Below are 20,237 nucleotides of genomic sequence, written 5' to 3'. Positions count from 1 at the left end.
TTCATAAAAAGAACTTTCCAATGTCATGTAACTATAATAGCCAATGGACTGTATGACAGTATGGAACACCTCTTTCAGATGAACTATTGTCATCTTGGGGCTGGGTTTCAGATTTTCATAAGCTATTTGAGTAAGAGTTTAACACATTCAAGCTCTTTCCTTGATTTTTGGAACCATATGTGTTGTTTCCCAAAGGTACCAAATTCATCAGAACAAATTTTACAAGAATAAAAAAAAAACGTGTGTAGGATATGCATTCTTTTGCTTTAAAATGCAATTTTCCAAGCCCTGTACCAAAGTGATCTGATACATTTTGATAGTTTCAATTTGTACACAATATCCCACCCCTAGCCAACAATGTGCTGCTACCTATAAATAATTTTTTCAATTGTTTTGGGTTTGGATCCTTTTGGAACCAAACTCCACATATATACCCATGTATAAGTCAAACTTATGTATAAGATGACTGCAGGACTTTGGAACCAAAAATATGAATTTTGACATGACCCACAAACAAGTTGAGGGTCATACCATGGAAAGGAGAAAGAGCTAACACCATCTCTATGGTGCTAACACCTGCCCAGGACAGAAGTGCTGCTGTGGAAAGAATAGAAGCACTGTTTATTTTAGATTGGTACAGACTAAGGCCCCTTCCACACAGCTGTATAAAAGCCACATTGAACTGGATTATATAGGAGTGTGGACTCAGATAAACTCAAATTATGGATTATCTGCCTAGATATTCTGAGTTACATGGCTGTGTGGAAGGGCCCTAAATTCTTGTCTTTTACCACTCCATTCAGCAAAGGAGGTGGTTCTTTCTTTAAAAGATTTAAGGTGTAGTACTTATATTGACCCATATTTTGAGGTTGACGAAAATGTTGTAGACTTATCTGAAAGTATATGTGGTAATTTCATATTGCCTAGGGTTAAAAGGCCCAAACTGTGGTTTTCAATACCCCTCCATTTCCACCTTATCACATGAAGAATTCTTGAAATAGCTGTGGCGTCTTATGGTACAGAAATATAATCTTGAAACTGAGTCACTGCCTCATCTTCAGAAATGGGAGAATGTGTATTTTATGAAAATACTCTCAGTCTGAAATGACATTTAATTAAATTGGATTTACTAAATGGTTCAGAAAGCCTGTTTTCCAATTAACTGGAGCATTTCGCACAGGCAGGTTATTTCTGTGCCTGCAGCCTTCATTTCTCTCACATCAGAGCTCTGACATTGGGAGAGGTGACAAGTGGGAGGACTGAGATGTGTGACATAGACAAACCAGCAGAGTTTTGGATAAGCAGGATCACAAGCTCTTCATGTATTGTATTTTCCAACTCTCCGATTTGGCAGGGGCAGTACGAACTAATATGGGTGTACAATTCAGTTAAACCCAATTCTGTTTTGGTATCTGGATTTTGGTGGACGCCCAGATCTGTTTTTCGGGAACCTCCCAAATTTGGTCAGGGAAAAATCAATTTTTCGATCTGGCAACCAAAAGATCCAGGAATATTGTCCCATTGGCAGCAATGGGGAACTGACAAGGCTCCCCTTTCTCCTTGGACCTCTTCACATGCACTGCTGTGGCACCCACTCCACAACCCACACCATCCAGGATTCCCTGTCATCTCCCTCATCACACAGAGAGAAGCCTCAGCCTCAGTAAGCCAACTGAATTTCGGCTTTAAAAAAGGGCAACCTGGCTATTTCTCCTTCACTCACCCTTTTTTCCTAAACTGCTTCAAACTTCAAGCTGGCTGGGTTCAGGTTTTAAGAAAGACCTGGCTATTTCTCCCTCCACTCTCCCTTCTTTCCTCAACCTAGGTTTCATGTTGCCAGAGGCGGCCCACACTGTCCTGGTTTTCCCTTCATTACATGGGTGGAAGCCTCTTTAAGCCAGCTCAACACATCTTTCCATATGAAAAGACAGGAAGCCTCCCATCCTTTCTGGCATTCTTTCTCCTTTGTTGTTGTTCATTCGTTCAGTCGTCTCCGACTCTTCGTGACCTCATGGACCAGCCTACGCCAGAGCTCCCTGTCGGCCGTTACCACCCCAGCTCCCTCAAGGTCAGTCCAGTCACTTCAAGGATGCCATCCATCCATCTTGCCCTTGGTCGGCCCCTCTTCCTTTTGCCTTCCACTTTCCCCAGCATAATTGTCTTCTCTAGGCTTTCCTGTCTCCTCATGATGTGGCCAAAGTACTTCAACTTTGTCTCTAGTATCTTTCCCTCCAGTGAGCAGTTGGGCTTTATTTCCTGGAGGATGGACTGGTTGGATCTTCTCGCAGTCCAAGGCATTCTCAGCACTTTCCTCCAACACCACAGCTCAAAAGCATTGATCTTCCTTCGCTCAGCCTTCCCTAAGGTCCAGCTCTCACATCCGTAGGTTACTACAGGGAATACCATGGCTTTGACTAGGCGGATCTTTGTTGCCAGTCTGATGTCTCTACTCTTCACTATTTTATCGAGACTGGACATTGCTCTCCTCCCAAGAAGTAAGCGTCTTCTGATTTCCTGGCTACAGTCTGCATCTGCAGTAATCTTTGCACCTAGAAATACAAAGTCTGTCACGGCCTCCACGGTTTCTCCCTCTATTTTCCAGTTGTCTTTCTCCTTATATTCTTCAATAAGACCTGGGTTAAAGGCATCAGACTTCAGAAACCACACTTTCTTGGATCATTTACCCTCAAAACCATTTCATTGAAGCTGAGTTAAGGGAGGCACCCCTTTTTAAACACTTATTTCAGTGGGAGCCACACCACCTGAAGGAGTATTAGCCATTCTTTTAAAAAGACATAAATTGCCTCCTCAATTTATGGCAGCTTTAGATACATCCTCTACCACACGCTGGAAGGGCACAATTGGTGGCAGTTTCTTAAGTGTGTAGAAGTAAACTTCTTGTTTATTACTATTTGAGGGTGCATCCAGACAGCTTGCAAAATGCACAAGCTCCCACTTTTTTTACCTGAGGTATCCAAATGATTAATGAGAAATTCATCAAACTTATCACGTTTACAGTATAACTAGCACTTCTCAGTAATGCTTTTAATTCATCAGTACATGTATAGGATCAAAACCCTGACCCTCAAGGTAACCTTCACAATTGAAATTGGGTAGCTTTGAAAGGTAATTCATTATTAAGGAGGCAAACAATTGAGGAAACAAATGTTTGAGTAAATTTCTGGAAAATCTGAAGCCACAAAAGACATATTTCATGGAAATTTGTGAAAATATGCCATACTTTGAAAAGTACCCTTGAAAAATCTAAAAGTACTGTTACTTAAGGAACATCAAATGTATTATTTATCGACCAATTGGCTCTTTAAAGTATCATGTTTGGGTAAATTAAATGTAAAAGTATACAATTTACAAACAACAATTACAAATTTACTAACCATTTTAATTTGAAATATTTATTTTTCTGAAAAACAGAGCATGTTGATAAACCCTATGAGGTTGAGAATTTGTTATTTCCCCTCATTCTTTCATGTATACAAAGATCAAGTCAAAGGGTTAAAGGTGAAAACAGAAGAAACATTAAAAACAAAGAAGTCATATTATGCTTTGAATTCAGTCTCTTCCAGACTAACAATTAGATACTCCAAACTGAGAAAAAGCTAGGAAAAAGGGAGTTAACTAAGATCGATTTAATATAATTTTGATTCATGGGACTTTATCTAATCAGTCTCATTTTCTGAGCTATACCTACCAGCACGTTTTGCTTGTTTTGAGCTTTCTTTTTATCATCTTTTGTACATTTAATAACTGAAAATTCACCTGGATTGAGGCAAGATTATCTAACCTTTCATATCTCAGTTTATTTCTTGAGTAGTGTATTTCCAATTGGAGACCATTTTTTCATATGCAGAAAATGGAAGATTCCTAAGCAAGTAAGAAGCAAATGAAGTCGATAATGTATCAAGCAAAGGCTTTGTCACCATCCTGCAGAAGTGATATATGTGATAGAATCCCAGACTAAATGCTTGACCAAACACTTGAAGACATTCTGCAGTCAGTGACATTTTAAAGGTCTTTCCCAACATCAATTCCCTAATGTGTTTAAAAATCACTAGAAGGAGGAGTAAAGGCCAGCTAGCTATGATCACTTTGTAGATATTTATTTATCATTTTAAATAAATTATGTCATAATGCTGTCAGTTTTCTGCAGGAAAACTAAAAATATCTTGTGGCATTTTGAAGTAAAACTTTTATCTGGCATAGTTTTTTGTGAACTATAGCTTATGCTGACAATGAACTGGACAGCAGCTCTCAAAAGTTTATACCAAACTAGCGGTCCCCTGCCACGCATTGCTGTAGCCCAGTCTGGTGATTTGGAATATAAAGTAATGAGAAAGTGTTGGTTTCTAATATATGTAATGTCTTTATGCTTGTAGGCAAACAGTATTTCTTGCTGTTTCTTTGCCAGTGTTGATGTGGAGATTGTCTGGTTTGCCTACTCTGGAACATGCAACATATCATTGTCCTTCTTTAAGGGTCCCTTTCAAATCCTTGATACTGCATCTGTCATATACATATGTGTGTGTGTGTGAATGGCTGGATGGCCCTTTGTCAGGAGGGTTTTGGTTATGTTTTCTTGCCCTGGTGAAGGGAGTTGGACTGGATGGCCTTAAGGCAACATTTCTCAACCTGGGAAGCAAAGACCCAGGCGGGGGGAGGGTCACCAGGGGGGTGTCAGAAGGGTCACCAAAGACCACCAAAAAACACAGTATTTTCTGTTAGTCATGGGGTTTTGTATGAGATGTTTGGCCGAATTCTATTGTTGGTGGGGTTCAGAATGCTTCCCAGGTTGTAGGTGAACTATAAATCCCAGTAACTACAACTCCCAAATGTCAATGTCTATTTTCCCCAAACTCCATCTTTGTTCACATTTGGGCATATTAAGTATTCCTGTCAAGTTTGGTCCAGATCCATCATTGTTTGAGTCCACAGTGGGTTTTCCGGATTGAGGTGAACTACAATTCCAAAATTCAAGGTCAATACCCACTAAACCCTTCTAGTGTTTTCTGTTGGTCAGAGGAGTGCTGTGTGCCATGTTTGGTTCAATTCCATCGTTGGTGGAGTTCAGAATGCTCTTTGATTATAGGTGAACCATAAATCCCAGCAACTACAATTCCCAAATGACAAAATCATAATTTTCGAGTGATGGTCACTCCTTGTGTAGTTAGACGTTTGGTTGCCAAGTTTGGTGTGATTTCGTTCATTAGTTCTTTTGTTTTTAAGGTACTCATTATGCACAGAGCATTTTTATATATATAGATTAGGCATTTATTTGGGGTTTCATATTGGTGGAGAGTTTGATGGGTTTTTTAAAAAAATCAGGGCTTGGGAAAATTAGTAAAACATAACCTTTGGGTGTCACAATTTGGCAGGGACAGTCTGAACTAATACTCTGTTACTAGTAAAACATCCCTTGGGCAATGTCCTTGCAGACGGCCATGTCTCTCACACCAGAAGTGACTTGCAGTTTCTAAAGTCACTCCTGACATGAAAAAAACAACCTTTTTTTTTTTTTTTTTTTTTTTACTATTTTAAGCAATTCCTTGGTTTCTTTCTCTTGTTTCCACTCTCCTTCACTGTCCTCAGGTTACTTCACTTGCTGCAGATTGGGTTAAAATTGCACAGGCAGTTTATACTCAATTAATTTGAGTGTGGGGAGAGGACAAGAGGGGGAGGCAATAGTAAGCTTAGACAAAAGCAAGCTGCTGCAGCCTCTTCTAGCTAATCTATTCTTCCTTAATGAAACATTATTAACATTTGATCATATGGTGTTTCACCCAGTTTCATCTTTGAAAATGTTAGAGAATATGGGAAAATCTTGTCATGTAAAATTTCACACATTTCTTTGTTTAGGCACATTCGAAATTTCTAGACATTAGTCTTAAAGAAACTGTACCCTTTGGTGGTTTTTTTTAAAAAATAATTCTAGCAGCATTTCTCAAGAAGATTCCTAAAATATGACCAACTGAGAAAAGCTGTCTAAATAAGCTCTCAGATCACTTCTGAAACAGCTAGATTTTTTATTAATTATTTATTAATTCATTTCAGAAGTGATGGTTATATTCATACATGTTTTTTGCTCCTTTCTGGAGGGGTTCCTTCAAAAACACTGGGAAATAGGATTATCAAGCGATGGCCGTCCACAACCAAGATTGTTGAGCTACAATACAACTGTAACTTTGTAACCAAGTTTAATGCCTCTCCCCACAAATCCAAGGCAAAGAAAATGTAAAACTAGGCAGAAAGATTTTTTAAAAATCTTACCATGTACTTGTAATGGGTGCCAAAGATCTTTCTGTAATACTGTTCAGTCTGTAGTAATCAAAAAATGTTCTGGCCACATTCCTTCCTAATTTCATATCTGGGAGTGCTTAATTAAGGCAAATTGATTAACATGTTTTTAAAAGTCTAAATTCACTGCAAATACAAATTAGTGTTATGTGATGCATAAGCAAATTTTAGTCCACATGCTGAAGGACTTCATTATGTAGCTCTAGCTAACACCCAGCCTGAGATGCTGCACAAGGTTGCACAGTTGTACTACACCATGTGAATTGTAAATGCTAACTTGGCACAAGCAATCACATATTTTCTAATGCTCTTGGTGCAATATCAGTAGAGAATGAAACTAAAATTCAGGCTGACTCCACAACCCCAGTGAATCAAGTAGTAAACTGAAGGTATGGACAAATACAGAAACAAGAATAAGTGCAACAGCTGAATAAGAAGCACATGTGCAACAGTCTGTTGCAGAGCCATAGAGTAAATATGACCATTATCCAAAAAGTACAAAAAAAAACACATGAGGGAAATGTATATCCATGTACTGCACTAACAGAATTTCAGCCACAATAATCTAAACTCCTCCAATTCAGAATCGATGGAGTAGAGGAAAAAAGAATTAGGGATAAGTGGAAAAATGCCAGACACTTTGGAGAGTAATAAAGCAATTTTTCAAGTGCATTGTACATAGAACTTTGAAGAACTTTCTGCTATATGTGTGCAAAATATAATGCCTGGCAGAGATTTTGTGAGAATTTCCATTTTTATGCCAGTTTTGAAACTTTGTGTCATGTTCTAAAACTACTGTCTGCTGTGAATTTTCAGAAGTAAAATATTTCTTGGGCTCCAATAAGTAAACAAGTACCACCTTCTGAATGAAGCTTTCATTATTCTTTTTTTCCTACACACATTAGAAAAGGGAAATAAATGAAAATAAGATGCAAAGTTCACCCTCAGTGAAGAATTCTCCACTCATGATAATTTTTTTAAACAAAGCAAATTACTAATGTGAAATAATTGCATCCTTATGGCTGAAAGCTGAAAAGTACTGCACAAAAGAAATTAATCCAAACAGTTTCTAAATGAACTGAGGCTTAATTGTAGGAATGACCCCAGAGCCCTGAATGATTACAATTCAATTGGTAGAAATGAGAAAGTGGTAGATACGCAGGATCAACTTTTGTTGGCAAAGTTCAAGTATTTAATGTTTTCACTGCTATCAAGCCTTTGACTCCCATACAACAGACAAGAAGATACAGCAGTGCCTTGTCTACACAATTCCACTTAAGATTATAAGTAGAGGTTCACATGATGGAATATTTCTCCAGGCCTCCCCACATTAATCACACACAGAAAAATGCATAGTATGTCAAGGAAAATGTTGCTGAAACTATTTACCTGACAGTTTCTGTATGGAATATATTTGTTGTTTCAGTACAAAAGACTTCAATCACGTGAAGTCCTTTCTACATTCACAAATGGCTCAGTCCAGATTTATTCCCTCATTTACTGACTTTGCAAACAAGGGTTCAGACTTCTGAAAATAACTGAGCTTTCATTTCAAGTCTGCGAAGGTTAATTAGAAACTAAACTGAATAATCACTTCAACCAAAGTTTTACACCAGCTCATAATCAACTTTGTTTGTCTTGACTAGTTTGTCTTCGGTTCACAAATAAGGCAGACATGTAAATGGAGAATATGTTTAGCATCACATTGCATTAAGATGCCTGACTACAAAATTTTAACTTCATCACCCAGTTTGCTGATGGCCATCATGCAGGTATCTCTTTCAGCTAATTCAGACCTAACAGATAGTAGTTGTTAATCAAGGCCCTGGAATCCACTGCAGGGTCAGATTAAATTAACAGAGGCTAAAGGGAGCATGCTTGAAGATAAATGTGCATAGCAGGGATGGCAGACAATAGAATAGGAAGCTGGCTTGAGAAAAGGCAGGACAGGCAAATAGTACAGAGGGTGGCATATATATCAGCTACAGTACTGCCATATGTATTAATGGTGCATCAGCAAGAGAATATATACTTCACTGGCTCAAAAAGGGGGGGGGGGCATAATGTAAGAAATTCTAAAACTGCCAAGTGTTGCACTCTGACCTAGAATCACCTTAGCATCTCACAAGAGTCCAGGATTACTATCTAAACAGATTACTGAAAAAAACATATAAAATGGCAAAAGGCAAAAGGCAATATATAAAGCAATGTCCAAAAAAGCAATAGGAGAAAAGACTATTTAAAAGCAATAGTTTACACATCAGAGTTCTGTTTCAAAGAGGCAAAGTACATGAGTAAAACAGAAATCAATGCATAAACATAAAACCAAAACCAGGAACACAGAGTTTTCTTTCAAACCATGAATCCATGAACAAGAATACAAAACTTTCCCAAAGAACTGCAGCATAGATTTGAATGTGGAAGGTGTATATGGGAATGCAGCATTGCCTGCTCTAACCCCTTGAGTAAAAAATATTTTAACTTAAGGACCAGAAAACCATGAAGCCATGCCTTTGGCATCTGCTCTGTTGTTTCAAGGATTTCTCACAGTTGTTTCTCATGAATTCTCTGTAACCTCTGTAATCTGGCTGCCCCCCCCCCCATCAAGCCTGTTCTGAAACCGTTTCTCTTTGACCAGACACAGACTCATTCTCCCAGGCAGAAATGTGATCTAAAATCCTCCCTTTTTCCACAATCAGTTCTCCCAACCCCTGACTGAACACTCCCCTAGTCATCAACCACAACTCCAATCTTTTGCTCTCAAAAGTAACTAAGGATATTATTCCCCCCGGCACCCTTTCTAGACACTTAGAAAACAGAGAAATAGTGGTGTATGCCGGAGCCTTTTCCATGATGCAGGGGAACTTCCTGTCTGTGCCCATCAAACATCACCAGGAAAGTGTCTCAGAATCATATAACTGGAGAAAGCAAAGAAAATGTGAAACTGTCAAATTTGGCCATGTTGAATCGCTTCAGTTATGTGGATTAAGAGGTGTTTCTGTGGGCAGCCCCCTACCAAGCATAGACATTTCTCTCCCAAAATCCTGCTTCATGAGCCTGGCATGGTAATTATTAGAAAAATAATTTAATAATTCAAAACACCAGAATTACAAAATATCTTTGTTTTTCCTGACTTTACTGTGAACTTTTTAAGTTTCAGACTTCTGCAATGGAGATTACTGAGATTGGGAAGAAAGCCCAGTATCCCCAGAGTTGTGTATTTTTAAGATCAGTGCCTTGGGTGTACACCAGAGCAGTGGGATTGGAGGGGAAAGCCCAGAATCCCCAAAGGTTTTTCTCCAAAGTTTTTCATTTTTGAAAAAATGGAGTGGGCAGGAACTGCACTTGCTCATCTGATAAATCTGAAAATGTATGATTTCAGGAGAAAAGGCAAGAAAGAACAGTATGTAATATGGAATGACAAACGGAACTATGTGCTTTGTAACACTACAGGACAAAATGCCACTGTAATATGAGCCCCCCCCCCCCCAAAAATGGATAATGTCTTAAGGTGCAAGACCATATTCCAGAAGACCATGTTTACTGCTTCAGTTACATTCAGACTTCAGTGATCTAAACTAATCTCTAATATGTGAAAGGACCTACTATCTCATCCCCTACAACCCAAGGGCCATTCAACAATGGTAAAGATAGAATGTCCTCACTAGAACCAAGGAATGGAGAAAAAGACACCGCTCTTCACTCGTTAAATATTTTCTGCTGTTAACATTGTAAATCGAAGCTACTAGGAACTTAAGTGTAATGCAAATAACACTGCAAACTGAAAAGATAGCTATTGTCCTAAGTTCCCATTTTCTTTTTGATGGTGGAGTTAAAAGAAAGGCTTGTTCCTAGCTGCATCTATCCTGGAAAGGTATCTAGCCTCTTCTCTAAAATTGTTTTATTGTATGGTAAAACCGTCTATTTTTGGATAACTGTGTTACATTGGACAGATGCAATGTGTCTATTTTATGTGCAGCACTTGTTTCATCTGCTCCACTATATGGTTGGTTTCAATGACAATGTCTTGGGTTGTACACGAGGACCAGATACATCTGGTATCAATATATAGTCATATAAATATTTATCTGCCATCATTGCAGACCTTTAGATACATCCTTAATAGTCACTGTTTGAACTTGCCATATGATTTCTGGTAAATTCTATTTATTTATTTATTTATTTCGGGTACTTTTACCCCACCCTTTTCAACCCCCGAGGGGGGACTCAAGGCGGCTTACAAAAAGGCACAATTTGATGCCTACATAAAATACATATACATATAAAAACAGCAATCAAACAATTATCACAGTTAAAACAGTCAGTATATAACACAATCAATAAAAACTAATCTCAAGCTCAGCGTTCGTCTTTCAGAGTTCCATAATTCCATTCCACTTTGTCAATTCCTGTCCATTGTCGAAGTCCTTCTTTATCTGCCCGATTGTCCGAATGCCGGGTCCCAAATCCATGTTTTCAGTTTTTTCCTGAAGGAAAGGAGGGATGTCGCTGTTCTAATTTCCCCGGGGAGTGAATTCCACAGGTGAGGGGCCACCACCGAGAAGGCCCTGCTCCTCGTCCCCGCCAATCTCACTTGTGATAGAGGCGGGGTCAAGAGCAGGGCCTCCCCAGAAGATCTTAGACTTCGAGGTGGGACGTAGAGGGAGATCCGTTCAGACAGATACACTGGGCCGGAACCATATAGGGTTTTGTAGGTCAAAACCAGCACTTTGAATTGTGCTCGGAATTGGATCGGCAGCCAGTGGAGCTGACCCAACAGGGGGGTGGTATGCTCCCTGTATGACACTCCTGTAAGTACTCTGGCTGCCTCTCGCTGGACTAGTTGGAGTTTCCGAACAGTCTTCAAAGGCAACCCCACGTAGAGTGCATTGCAGTAATCTAATCGGGATGTAACAAGAGCATGGACCACTGTGGCCAGATCCGACTTCCCAAGGTACTGGTACACTTCTATTTATACTACTATTGTTCCTGTTGTCTTATAGTTTTCTTTCTTAATGATTGTGTGCCTTTGCTCACCGTTTTTGCCATTTTAGCCAGTCAAGATTTTCTTTTTTTCATAGCTTTTTTGGCTATCTTCTTTCTCCTGATCCTCCCTGCTGACATATTGCTAGTCCTTTTCACCCTTTGTGCTTTTCTTCTTATTCTTTGACATTTTTAAGTGTCCCAATCTGTTTTCTACTTCCACCATTTTCTTTCATCTTAATCTTTCTTTCTCAATGATGATGTAATTTTATACCACCCTTTTGTCATATTATCATAAATGTATTGAGGAGGTGGGTACCAGCAGAGGATATGTGAATGTAAGCAGGAAAACCAAGTCACTTTTCAGCCTCTTGGGCCAAGATATTTTTAGAATTAGAAAATGCATTTTTTGCAGTCCTCCCCCAAAAGTTTGGCATTAATTGCTTGAATTCAACTTTATGGCATATGACAAGAACATTTACCAACTTAGTACACTAACAAAAAGCTCCTATAAAACATTTCCTTCCCCTTTTCCCCTCACCTCTATACAAATCTTTTCACACTTACATGGACGAAAGTCCAACTGAACATAATAGGAATGCTTTATAAACAAGCACAGATAGTTATGATGCAATATGTGGTATGAAGCTTTTCTTTACTAAGAATAGTTGTGTGATGCCTCTGTCATTAATCATAATTTGTCCTACAGATACAGTGAAACACTATACCAAGGATATCTTCTATAGTATCAGCTCTGATCTGCCCATCTCTGAAAATCAGAAATATTGAGATTCTCTAAAACATTATTCTTGAAATTATCATGGACCATCTTTCATTATAAGCTTCCTCAGTATTTATTGCTTGTTCACAGGATATTCTAGAAAACATAGCCAATTGATATTTCTTTGTTTTGGTTAGTATTTACATGCCACTTGTGGTTGATAGATCTGTCATACTATTTTCTATTTTTGGACATGAAAAGTACATTATGCAATAATTTTCTGAAAATTGCCTCTAGGTTACTGTTTTTATTGAGAAGAATTTGTGGATTCCCATGTTTCTGAATACAATCACCAACACCATATTTGCTATAAGATCACAACTCTATGGAGTAATTGTCAAACATTCTGCAACCATCCACCTGTAAAATCTGTAATTGACACAGATACTGTAGCTTCATATCATAATACTTTGGTCAGAAATATGCATTTTCCCTCCATTGGATTGCTTTTCTTGTACTCAACCCCAAGAATCCATGATAATTCATTTATTCCATCTTTACTCTGCTTTTCTATCCAACACTTGCACAAAGTAACTTGAATATACACATATAGGTAAAGTAAACAATAGGACTTTTTTCCTTAGAGTCCCTTTTGTTTGGTCCTTGCACTGACAAAAGTCAGCACAGTTACAACAATTTCCTTTAGGCTTTTAGTTCTTTCTTCTACCTGCTTCATTTTGTAAGTTTCAGTTTTGTTCACTTATTCCATGTACTATTTGCAGCTGCTAATGTTATAAATTATTCCATGGGAACAAAACCTTTTTTTTAACACATCATAACAATTTAAACTATGGCTATTGACATTAGTTTCACTTTTCTATTGATGTTCCCAGATATCATTCCCCACACTCTGATGCACAGATGACTTTGCTCATAGTATCATTACAAGTCTTGTTATGAGTACTGTCTTCTGTTTTAATTTTCCTCTTTTTTTAACTGGCCTAAAGATATGATGGCAATTTTGCTCATGGAGAAGCAGCAGAAGTAACATATTGTGTTGGAGAGCAGCATCAAGACCCTTGGAAGAAATATGACAGAGAAGAATGGTCCTTAATGCCCTAAGGAGAGATAAACCATTTCCTGTAAAACTATCAACTGTGCATTTTTACTCATCCCAAATGGTCAGATAAGGACACATAAAATCTTGATCCTTATTTAAATCCAAGTCAAATCCCCAAATCTCTGATTCGTTTCAGTTCCTTATTATACTGTATTCTTCCAATTTCTATAGCACCCTTTGCTGTCATATTGAAACACTTGGGGGAGTCATCCATTGCCACTTTTCACTCAAGAAGATTTGTTGCTCCTGTTTAGTGTCAGTCTGTTCACAACCATTCCCCCCATAATTGCAGTTTCAAGAACTGCACACAGAGCCTTCTGCTGGCAATAAAAACCTCAATTTGGAAACCTGTTAGCACTATGAGTCTTTAGGGGAGATACTAAGCACTGTAGCTTTAATAGCTCACTGATCATTTAATAATGTCACCGCTGCAGAGACCAGTGGCATTATGATCATCCGTCAGCTTGTTTTGCTTTTTAAAATGCAGGGTCATTCTGCTTTCAACGCTGTGGGTTGACTTTTCATGCCTCCCCCTCCCCCCATTTTGCAAAGCAGTGGCAATTATTGAACATAATTAGACTCCTTTCAAACCCGCAATCTCATTTTCATAAGATCTGTTGTGTCATTTCTGTGCCACAGTAAGTGAGGCTTCTGCGGAGATAAGGATTTGACAAGGGCAAAACCAGTTAGCAGCTCCGTTCAATATTTGATAAGTCCTGTGGGGGTCTATCAAATGGATTGGATCTTAACTTTTATGTCTCTTCTAGAGGACAGCACCTCCATCAACTTGAAATGCGATTGGCTGGGTTATTCGTTTATGGAACTCATCCAATTCTATCCCCTAAGAGGATTAAGAACTATGACCTTCAAGGCTGGAGGTGCCATTTGACAGACCTGTGCACTCCTTTGTTTTATGCAAGCCATTAAATTATGAAAAGAAGGAAAAGAAAAGGCACGGGGGTAGGGACTGATGCAGAGAAAGAAAGAACAAACACTAGACATCATTCTATACTGAAAATGCCAGCTATGCTGGAAAGTATCTTTTAATGTTACAAAAACTTGGGAAGAAGATTTCTTTCTCTTCTATAACTATGAAAACTGTTTATCATCAATGTAATAGATCTTCAGTATGTTGGGAGGGCAGACTGTTTCAAAAACCATTTTTGTTTTATTAGTATATTTCAAATTATTTTTGCTATTGACATGTTTATACTATTGACATTAATTATATGTAATCTTAACCTGGTATACAAAGCTCTTCATGTATAATTGAAACCACGTTCAACAAGCTTGCATATTAAGCAGGTCTACTGTATTGTGTTTGTTTTAATTTGTAAGCTCCATTGAGTCCTGGTTTGGGGAAAAAGATGGAGGAGGGGCAGGAGGAAGAGGAGGGAGAGGATAACAACTTCTGCAGAGACCACCATCCTGTTATGCCTCTAGGTGTCATAATAGGTTTCAGACTGAGGGGGATTCTAGAGAACCTGAATTGACATGACCTACAGGTACACATCATGCGATGTGCGGGGCTTGATGAATGCGAAGCTGGGGTGAAAATTGCTGGAAGAAACATTAACAACCTCAGATATGCAGATGACACCACTCTGATGGCCGAAAGCGAGGAGGAGCTGAGGAGCCTTCTAATCAAGGTGAAAGAAGAAAGCGCAAAAGCTGGGTTGCAGCTAAACGTCAAAAAAACCAAGATTATGGCAACAAGAATGATTGACAACTGGAAAATAGAGGGAGAAACCGTGGAGGCCGTGACAGACTTTGTATTTCTAGGTGCAAAGATTACTGCAGATGCAGACTGTGGCCAGGAAATCAGAAGACGCTTACTTCTTGGGAGGAGAGCAATGTCCAGTCTCGATAAAATAGTAAAGAGTAGAGACATCAGACTGGCAACAAAGATCCGCCTAGTCAAAGCCATGGTATTCCCTGTAGTCACCTACGGATGTGAGAGCTGGACCTTAGGGAAGGCTGAGCGAAGGAAGATCGATGCTTTTGAGCTGTGGTGCTGGAGGAAAGTGCTGAGAGTGCCTTGGACTGCGAGAAGATCCAACCAGTCCATCCTCCAGGAAATAAAGCCCGACTGTTCACTGGAGGGAAAGATACTAGAGACAAAGTTGAAGTACTTTGGCCACATCATGAGGAGACAGGAAAGCCTAGAGAAGACAATTATGCTGGGGAAAGTGGAAGGCAAAAGGAAGAGGGGCCGACCAAGGGCAAGATGGATGGATGGCATCCTTGAAGTGACTGGACTGACCTTGAAGGAGCTGGGGGTGGTGACGGCCGACAGGGAGCTCTGGCGTGGGCTGGTCCATGAGGTCACGAAGAGTCGGAGACGACTGAACGAATGAACAACAACAACACAGGTACTTCAATGGTGCCACTTTTCTGGAAATAAGTGCACAAGTTGAGTTATATCTAGTCCTTCCTATTGTCTACAGCAGTGTTTCTCAAACTCTGCTCCTCCTGGTGTGGTGGACTTCAGCTCCTACATTCCTAACAGCTGGTAAGCTGGTTGGGATTTCTGGGAGCTAATGTCTAAAACACCTGGAGGAGCAGAGTTTGAGAAACACTGGTTTACAGCATTGCTGCTGCCCACATAATTGTCTGCTGGTAAGCCTAAAGGATAATGTAGAGAGCTCTTTGCCCAGGACACTTCAAACCCTGAACATCTCCTGCTAATAGAATAATAGAATAATAGAGTTGGAAGAGACCACACTGGCCGGCAAATCCAACCCCCTGCCATGCAGGAAAAGCACAATCAAAGTACCCCTGACAGAGGTAATCCAGCCTCTGTTTAAAAGCCTCCTAGGAAGGTGCCTCCACCATATCTGAAGCAGAGTTCAACTGCTGAGCGGCTCTTACAATCAAGTTCTTCCTAATGTTCAGGTAGAATCTGTTTCCCTGTTGCTCTGAATGCGTTGCTCTGAGTCCTAGTTTCCAGGGCAGCAGAAAACAAGCCTTCTCCCTCTTCCTTATGACATCCTTCACATATTTATACATGACAATCATGTATCCTATCAGCTTTCTCTTCTGCGGGCTAAACATACCCGACTCTTTAAGATGTTTCTCATAGTGCATGGTCTCCAGGCCTTTGATCATTTTAGTTGCTCTCCTCTGGACACCTTCCATCTTGTCAATATCTCTTTTTAAATTGTGGTTCCCAGAATTGAACACAGTATTCCAGGTGTGGTGTAACCAAAGAAGAATAGAGAGGCACAATGACTTCCCTCAATCTAGACATTATACTCCTTTCGATGCAGTCCAAAATCCCATTTGCTCTTTTGATGCTGCATCATGCTGTTTGCCCATGTTCAACTTGTTGTCAATGAAGATTCCAAGATCTTTTTCACATGTACTATTGTTGAGCCAGGCATAACCCCAGTCTGTATCTTTGCATTTCATTTTTTCTGCCTAAAGTCTAGTATCTTACATACTAAAATGGTCCGCCCTAGGAGACTGATGGATCCGGATGGATTCCTGAGGAATCTTGGGGTTCTTCCTGCCTTGGAGTCTGGCGATTCTGTCGACGCCTTGGTGGCTCTCTACAACAGGGAGATGTCCAGGGCGATAGATATGATCGCTCCCGAACGCTCCATATTGTTGCGTTGTGACAGGCCATCTCCCTGGTTCACCGAGGAGCTGGTTGTGATGAAGCATACGAGAAGGGGGCTAGAGCGCAAGTGGAGGAGATCTCGGGACGTGTCTGATCGAGCACGGGCTAAAGCCTCTCTTAGGGCATACTCTGTGGCTATACGGGTGGCCAGGGAATCATTCATGACCACCCGTATAGCGTCTACAGCAAATAGATCATCGGAGCTGTTTCGGGTTGTCGGAGAACTCCTTCATCCATCTGTGGTGGAGGAGACCTCTGACAACCCAGCTGCTCGGTGTCGCAATTTCGCACACCACTTTGCAGGCAAAGTTGCTTAGATACGCCTTGAGCTTGACTCCAATTTCATCACAGTGCCAGAAGAGGTGACGGAGGTATCTGCTTGTCCAATTTTGTGGGATTCTTTTAGGCTTGCTCTTCCTGAAACCATGGAAGAGGTCCTTGGGGCTGTGAGGGTGACCACTTCGTCTTTAGACCCTTGCCCATCTTGGCTCATTAAATCGGCCAAGGAGGGGCTGGTTGATTGGTTTGTGTTGATCATTAACGCATCGTTGGAGCAAGGGATTTTTCCATCTAATCTGAAACAGGCTGTGGTTCGCCCACTCCTCAAAAAGGCTTCCCTTGACTCCACGGTGCTGAACAATTACAGGCTAATCTCCAACCTCCCTTTTTTGGGTAACATGCTGGAGAGGGTGGTCGCCTCTCAGCTCCAGGGCTTTCTGGATGACATCAACTACCTAGATCAGTCACAGTCTGGTTTCAGGCCTGGTCACGGCACCGAGACAGCCTTGGTCGCCTTGGTGGATGACCTCCGCAGAGAGCTGGACAGGGGGAGTGTGACTCTGTTAGTTCTCTTGGACATCTCAGCGGCTTTCGATACCATCAATCATGGTATCCTTCTGGGTCATCTCTCTGGGATGGGTCTCGGGGGCACTGTTCTGTTGTGGCTCCGGTCCTTCCTGGAGGGATGAACCCAGATGGTGAAGCTGGGAGACGCCTGCTCGGATCCCTGGCCTTTGACCTGTGGGGTCCCGCAAGGCTCTATTCTGTCTCCCATGCTCTTTAACATCTACATGAAACCGCTGGGAGAGGTCATCCGGAGTTTTGGAGTTGGGTGCCATCTCTATGCAGATGACACACAACTCTACTACTCTTTTCCACCTAACTCCAAGGAGGCCTCTCGGGTGTTGGACGAGTGCCTGGCCGCTGTGTCTATCTGGATGAGGAGGAACAAGCTGAAGATCAATCCTGACAAGACAGAGGTCCTCTTGGTTGATCGCAAACCGGAACGGGGTATAGGGTGGCTACCTGTGTTGGACGGGGTTACACTCCCCCTGAAGCCACAGGTCCGCAGTTTGGGAATCCTCTTGGACTCATCGTTCACATTTGAGGCTCAGGCGTCAGCAGTGTCCGGGAGGGCTTTTGCACAACTGAGACTTGTGCGCCAGCTGCAACCGTACCTTGCGAAGGCTGATCTGGCCGGGGTGGTCCATGCCTTGGTCACCTCTAGATTGGATTACTGCAATGCGCTCTACGTAGGGCTGCCCTTGAAAATGGCTCGGAAATTCCAACTGGTCCAACGGGCAGCAGCCAGGATGCTAACCGGGGCTCACTACAGTGAAGTAGTGGTTTCTTCCAATTGGAGGTCTTCTTAAGAATGGAGCTTGGGAAGGAAAGCAGGCCATAGAAATGTCTTAAAAACAGGGCCTGGAAGGAAAGCAGCCCACATGAGAATGGGGCTTGAGAGGGAAAGAAGCCCATAGAAATGGTGTTGTTGTAGCCCAGCCACCTACTTGCTCCCCTTTTCAACAAAATACCACATAGATGAAGAACAATAAATGTATTAAGAAAAGCGTATCTAATATAAAAACAGTTTCAAAATACACCCATGAGCTAGATTTCTAGAAGCTTAACAAAAAGCAAGGATCAACTGTGAAATAGGAATACTAAAAATCACTTAAGGAAAAAGCAAGAAACTCTAATCCCAGGGTTGTTGCTTGAAAACATCCAAAAGCTTGAAAACATGAACGTAACCAATCAGAATTCAAAATGACTGTGACAGATTGGAGAGCAGGGCCAAAACTCAACGAATGAGCTTCTCCACAGATAAATGTAAGATATTATGTTTAAACAGGAAAAACGACATGCATAAAAATAAGATGGGCAACACGTTTTCACAATAGTTAATGGAAAAAGATCTAGCTGTTTTAGTGGATCACATGCTAGACATGAGCCAACAGTGTGATGCAGTGGTCAAAAAGCCAATGCAGTGCTATCATGGGCAGATGTATGGTGTCCAGGTCAAGAGGTCATCTGCAATACTGTTTCCAGATCTGGCCACTAGGCCTGGGCGGTTTCGTTCATTAATTTTGTAATTCGTTAATTATTCGTTATTTTTAATAATTACAAAACGATTACAAAACACATTTTCAAACCCGGAAGGGTTTTAAAATAACGAAACGGCATCCCCCATACTTTTAACGAGCTTCCGCCCGTTTCGGAAATGGGATGGAGGATGCTGGTGCCCTGGGAGGCTGGAGCCAATCAGCAAGCAAGCAGTGCACCGTGGCAGTGTCTGATTGGCCGGCAAGGCCTTTAAAAGCGGCTCCGCGTGGCCGCAGAGCTCATTTGTTGCGCGGAGGCGAGGGAGGAGAGAGGTCCGGGAGGGCTGCTTGCTTTGTGTTGGCTTGGTTGGTAAGGAAAAGATTTGCATTGGGTTGGCTTGGTTGGAAAAGAGTCTTCTGTTGGTGTGTGCTCTCGATTGCCCTGTCTTTTGGCTGTGTTAGCTCTACATCAGGGCCAGTTTTTGGTTAATTTTCCATTTTTGAATATTTTTTAAAAATTCCTGTCTTTTATTCTTAAAAAAAATACAAAAAATATTCCAAAAAAAAAGGACTCTTCTGTTGGTGTGTGCTCTCGTTTGCCCTGTCTCCTGCCTGTGTTAGCTCTACATCAGGGCCAGTTTTTTGTTAATTTTCCATTTTTGAATATTTTCTAAAAATACCTGTCTTTTATTCTTTAAAAAAATACAAAAAATATTCCAAAAAAAGAAAAGACTCTTCTGTTGGTGTGTGCTCTCGTTTGCCCTGTCTCCTGCCTGTGTTAGCTCTACATCAGGGCCAGTTTTTGGTTAATTTTCCATTTTTGAATATTTTCTAAAAATACCTGTCTTTTATTCTTTAAAAAAATACAAAAAATATTCTAAAAAAAGAAAAGACTCTTCTGCTGGTGTGTGCTCTCGTTTGCCCTGTCTCCTGCCTGTGTTAGCTCTACATCAGGGCCATTTTTTGGTTAATTTTCCATTTTTGAATATTTTTTAAAAATACCCGTGTTTTATTCTTAAAAAAATCAAAAAATATTCTAAAAAAAGAAAAGAATCTTCTGTTCCTGTGTGCTCTCGTTTGCCCTGTGTCCTGGCTGTGTTTGCTTCACATCAGGGCCAGTTTTTGGTTAATTTTCCATTTTTGAATATTTTCTAAAAATAC

General features: G+C 40.6%; 1 protein-coding gene across 1 annotated transcript in view; it reads right to left on the bottom strand.

The window, feature by feature from the left end:
• BEND5 (BEN domain containing 5) overlaps positions 1 to 20,237 on the bottom strand; it is a 995,828-nt gene that overhangs the window by 6,012 nt on the left and 969,579 nt on the right. The window contains exon 12 of the mRNA XM_067467888.1: positions 6,283 to 6,379. Within this exon, the coding sequence (XP_067323989.1) occupies positions 6,283 to 6,379 (97 nt within the window). The remainder of the gene's footprint in view (positions 1 to 6,282; positions 6,380 to 20,237) is intronic.

This window comes from Anolis sagrei, chromosome 4, assembly GCF_037176765.1.
Source record: "Anolis sagrei isolate rAnoSag1 chromosome 4, rAnoSag1.mat, whole genome shotgun sequence".
In the NCBI taxonomy this organism is placed as follows: domain Eukaryota; kingdom Metazoa; phylum Chordata; class Lepidosauria; order Squamata; family Dactyloidae; genus Anolis; species Anolis sagrei.
This window is presented reverse-complemented; position numbering and strand designations above follow the sequence as displayed.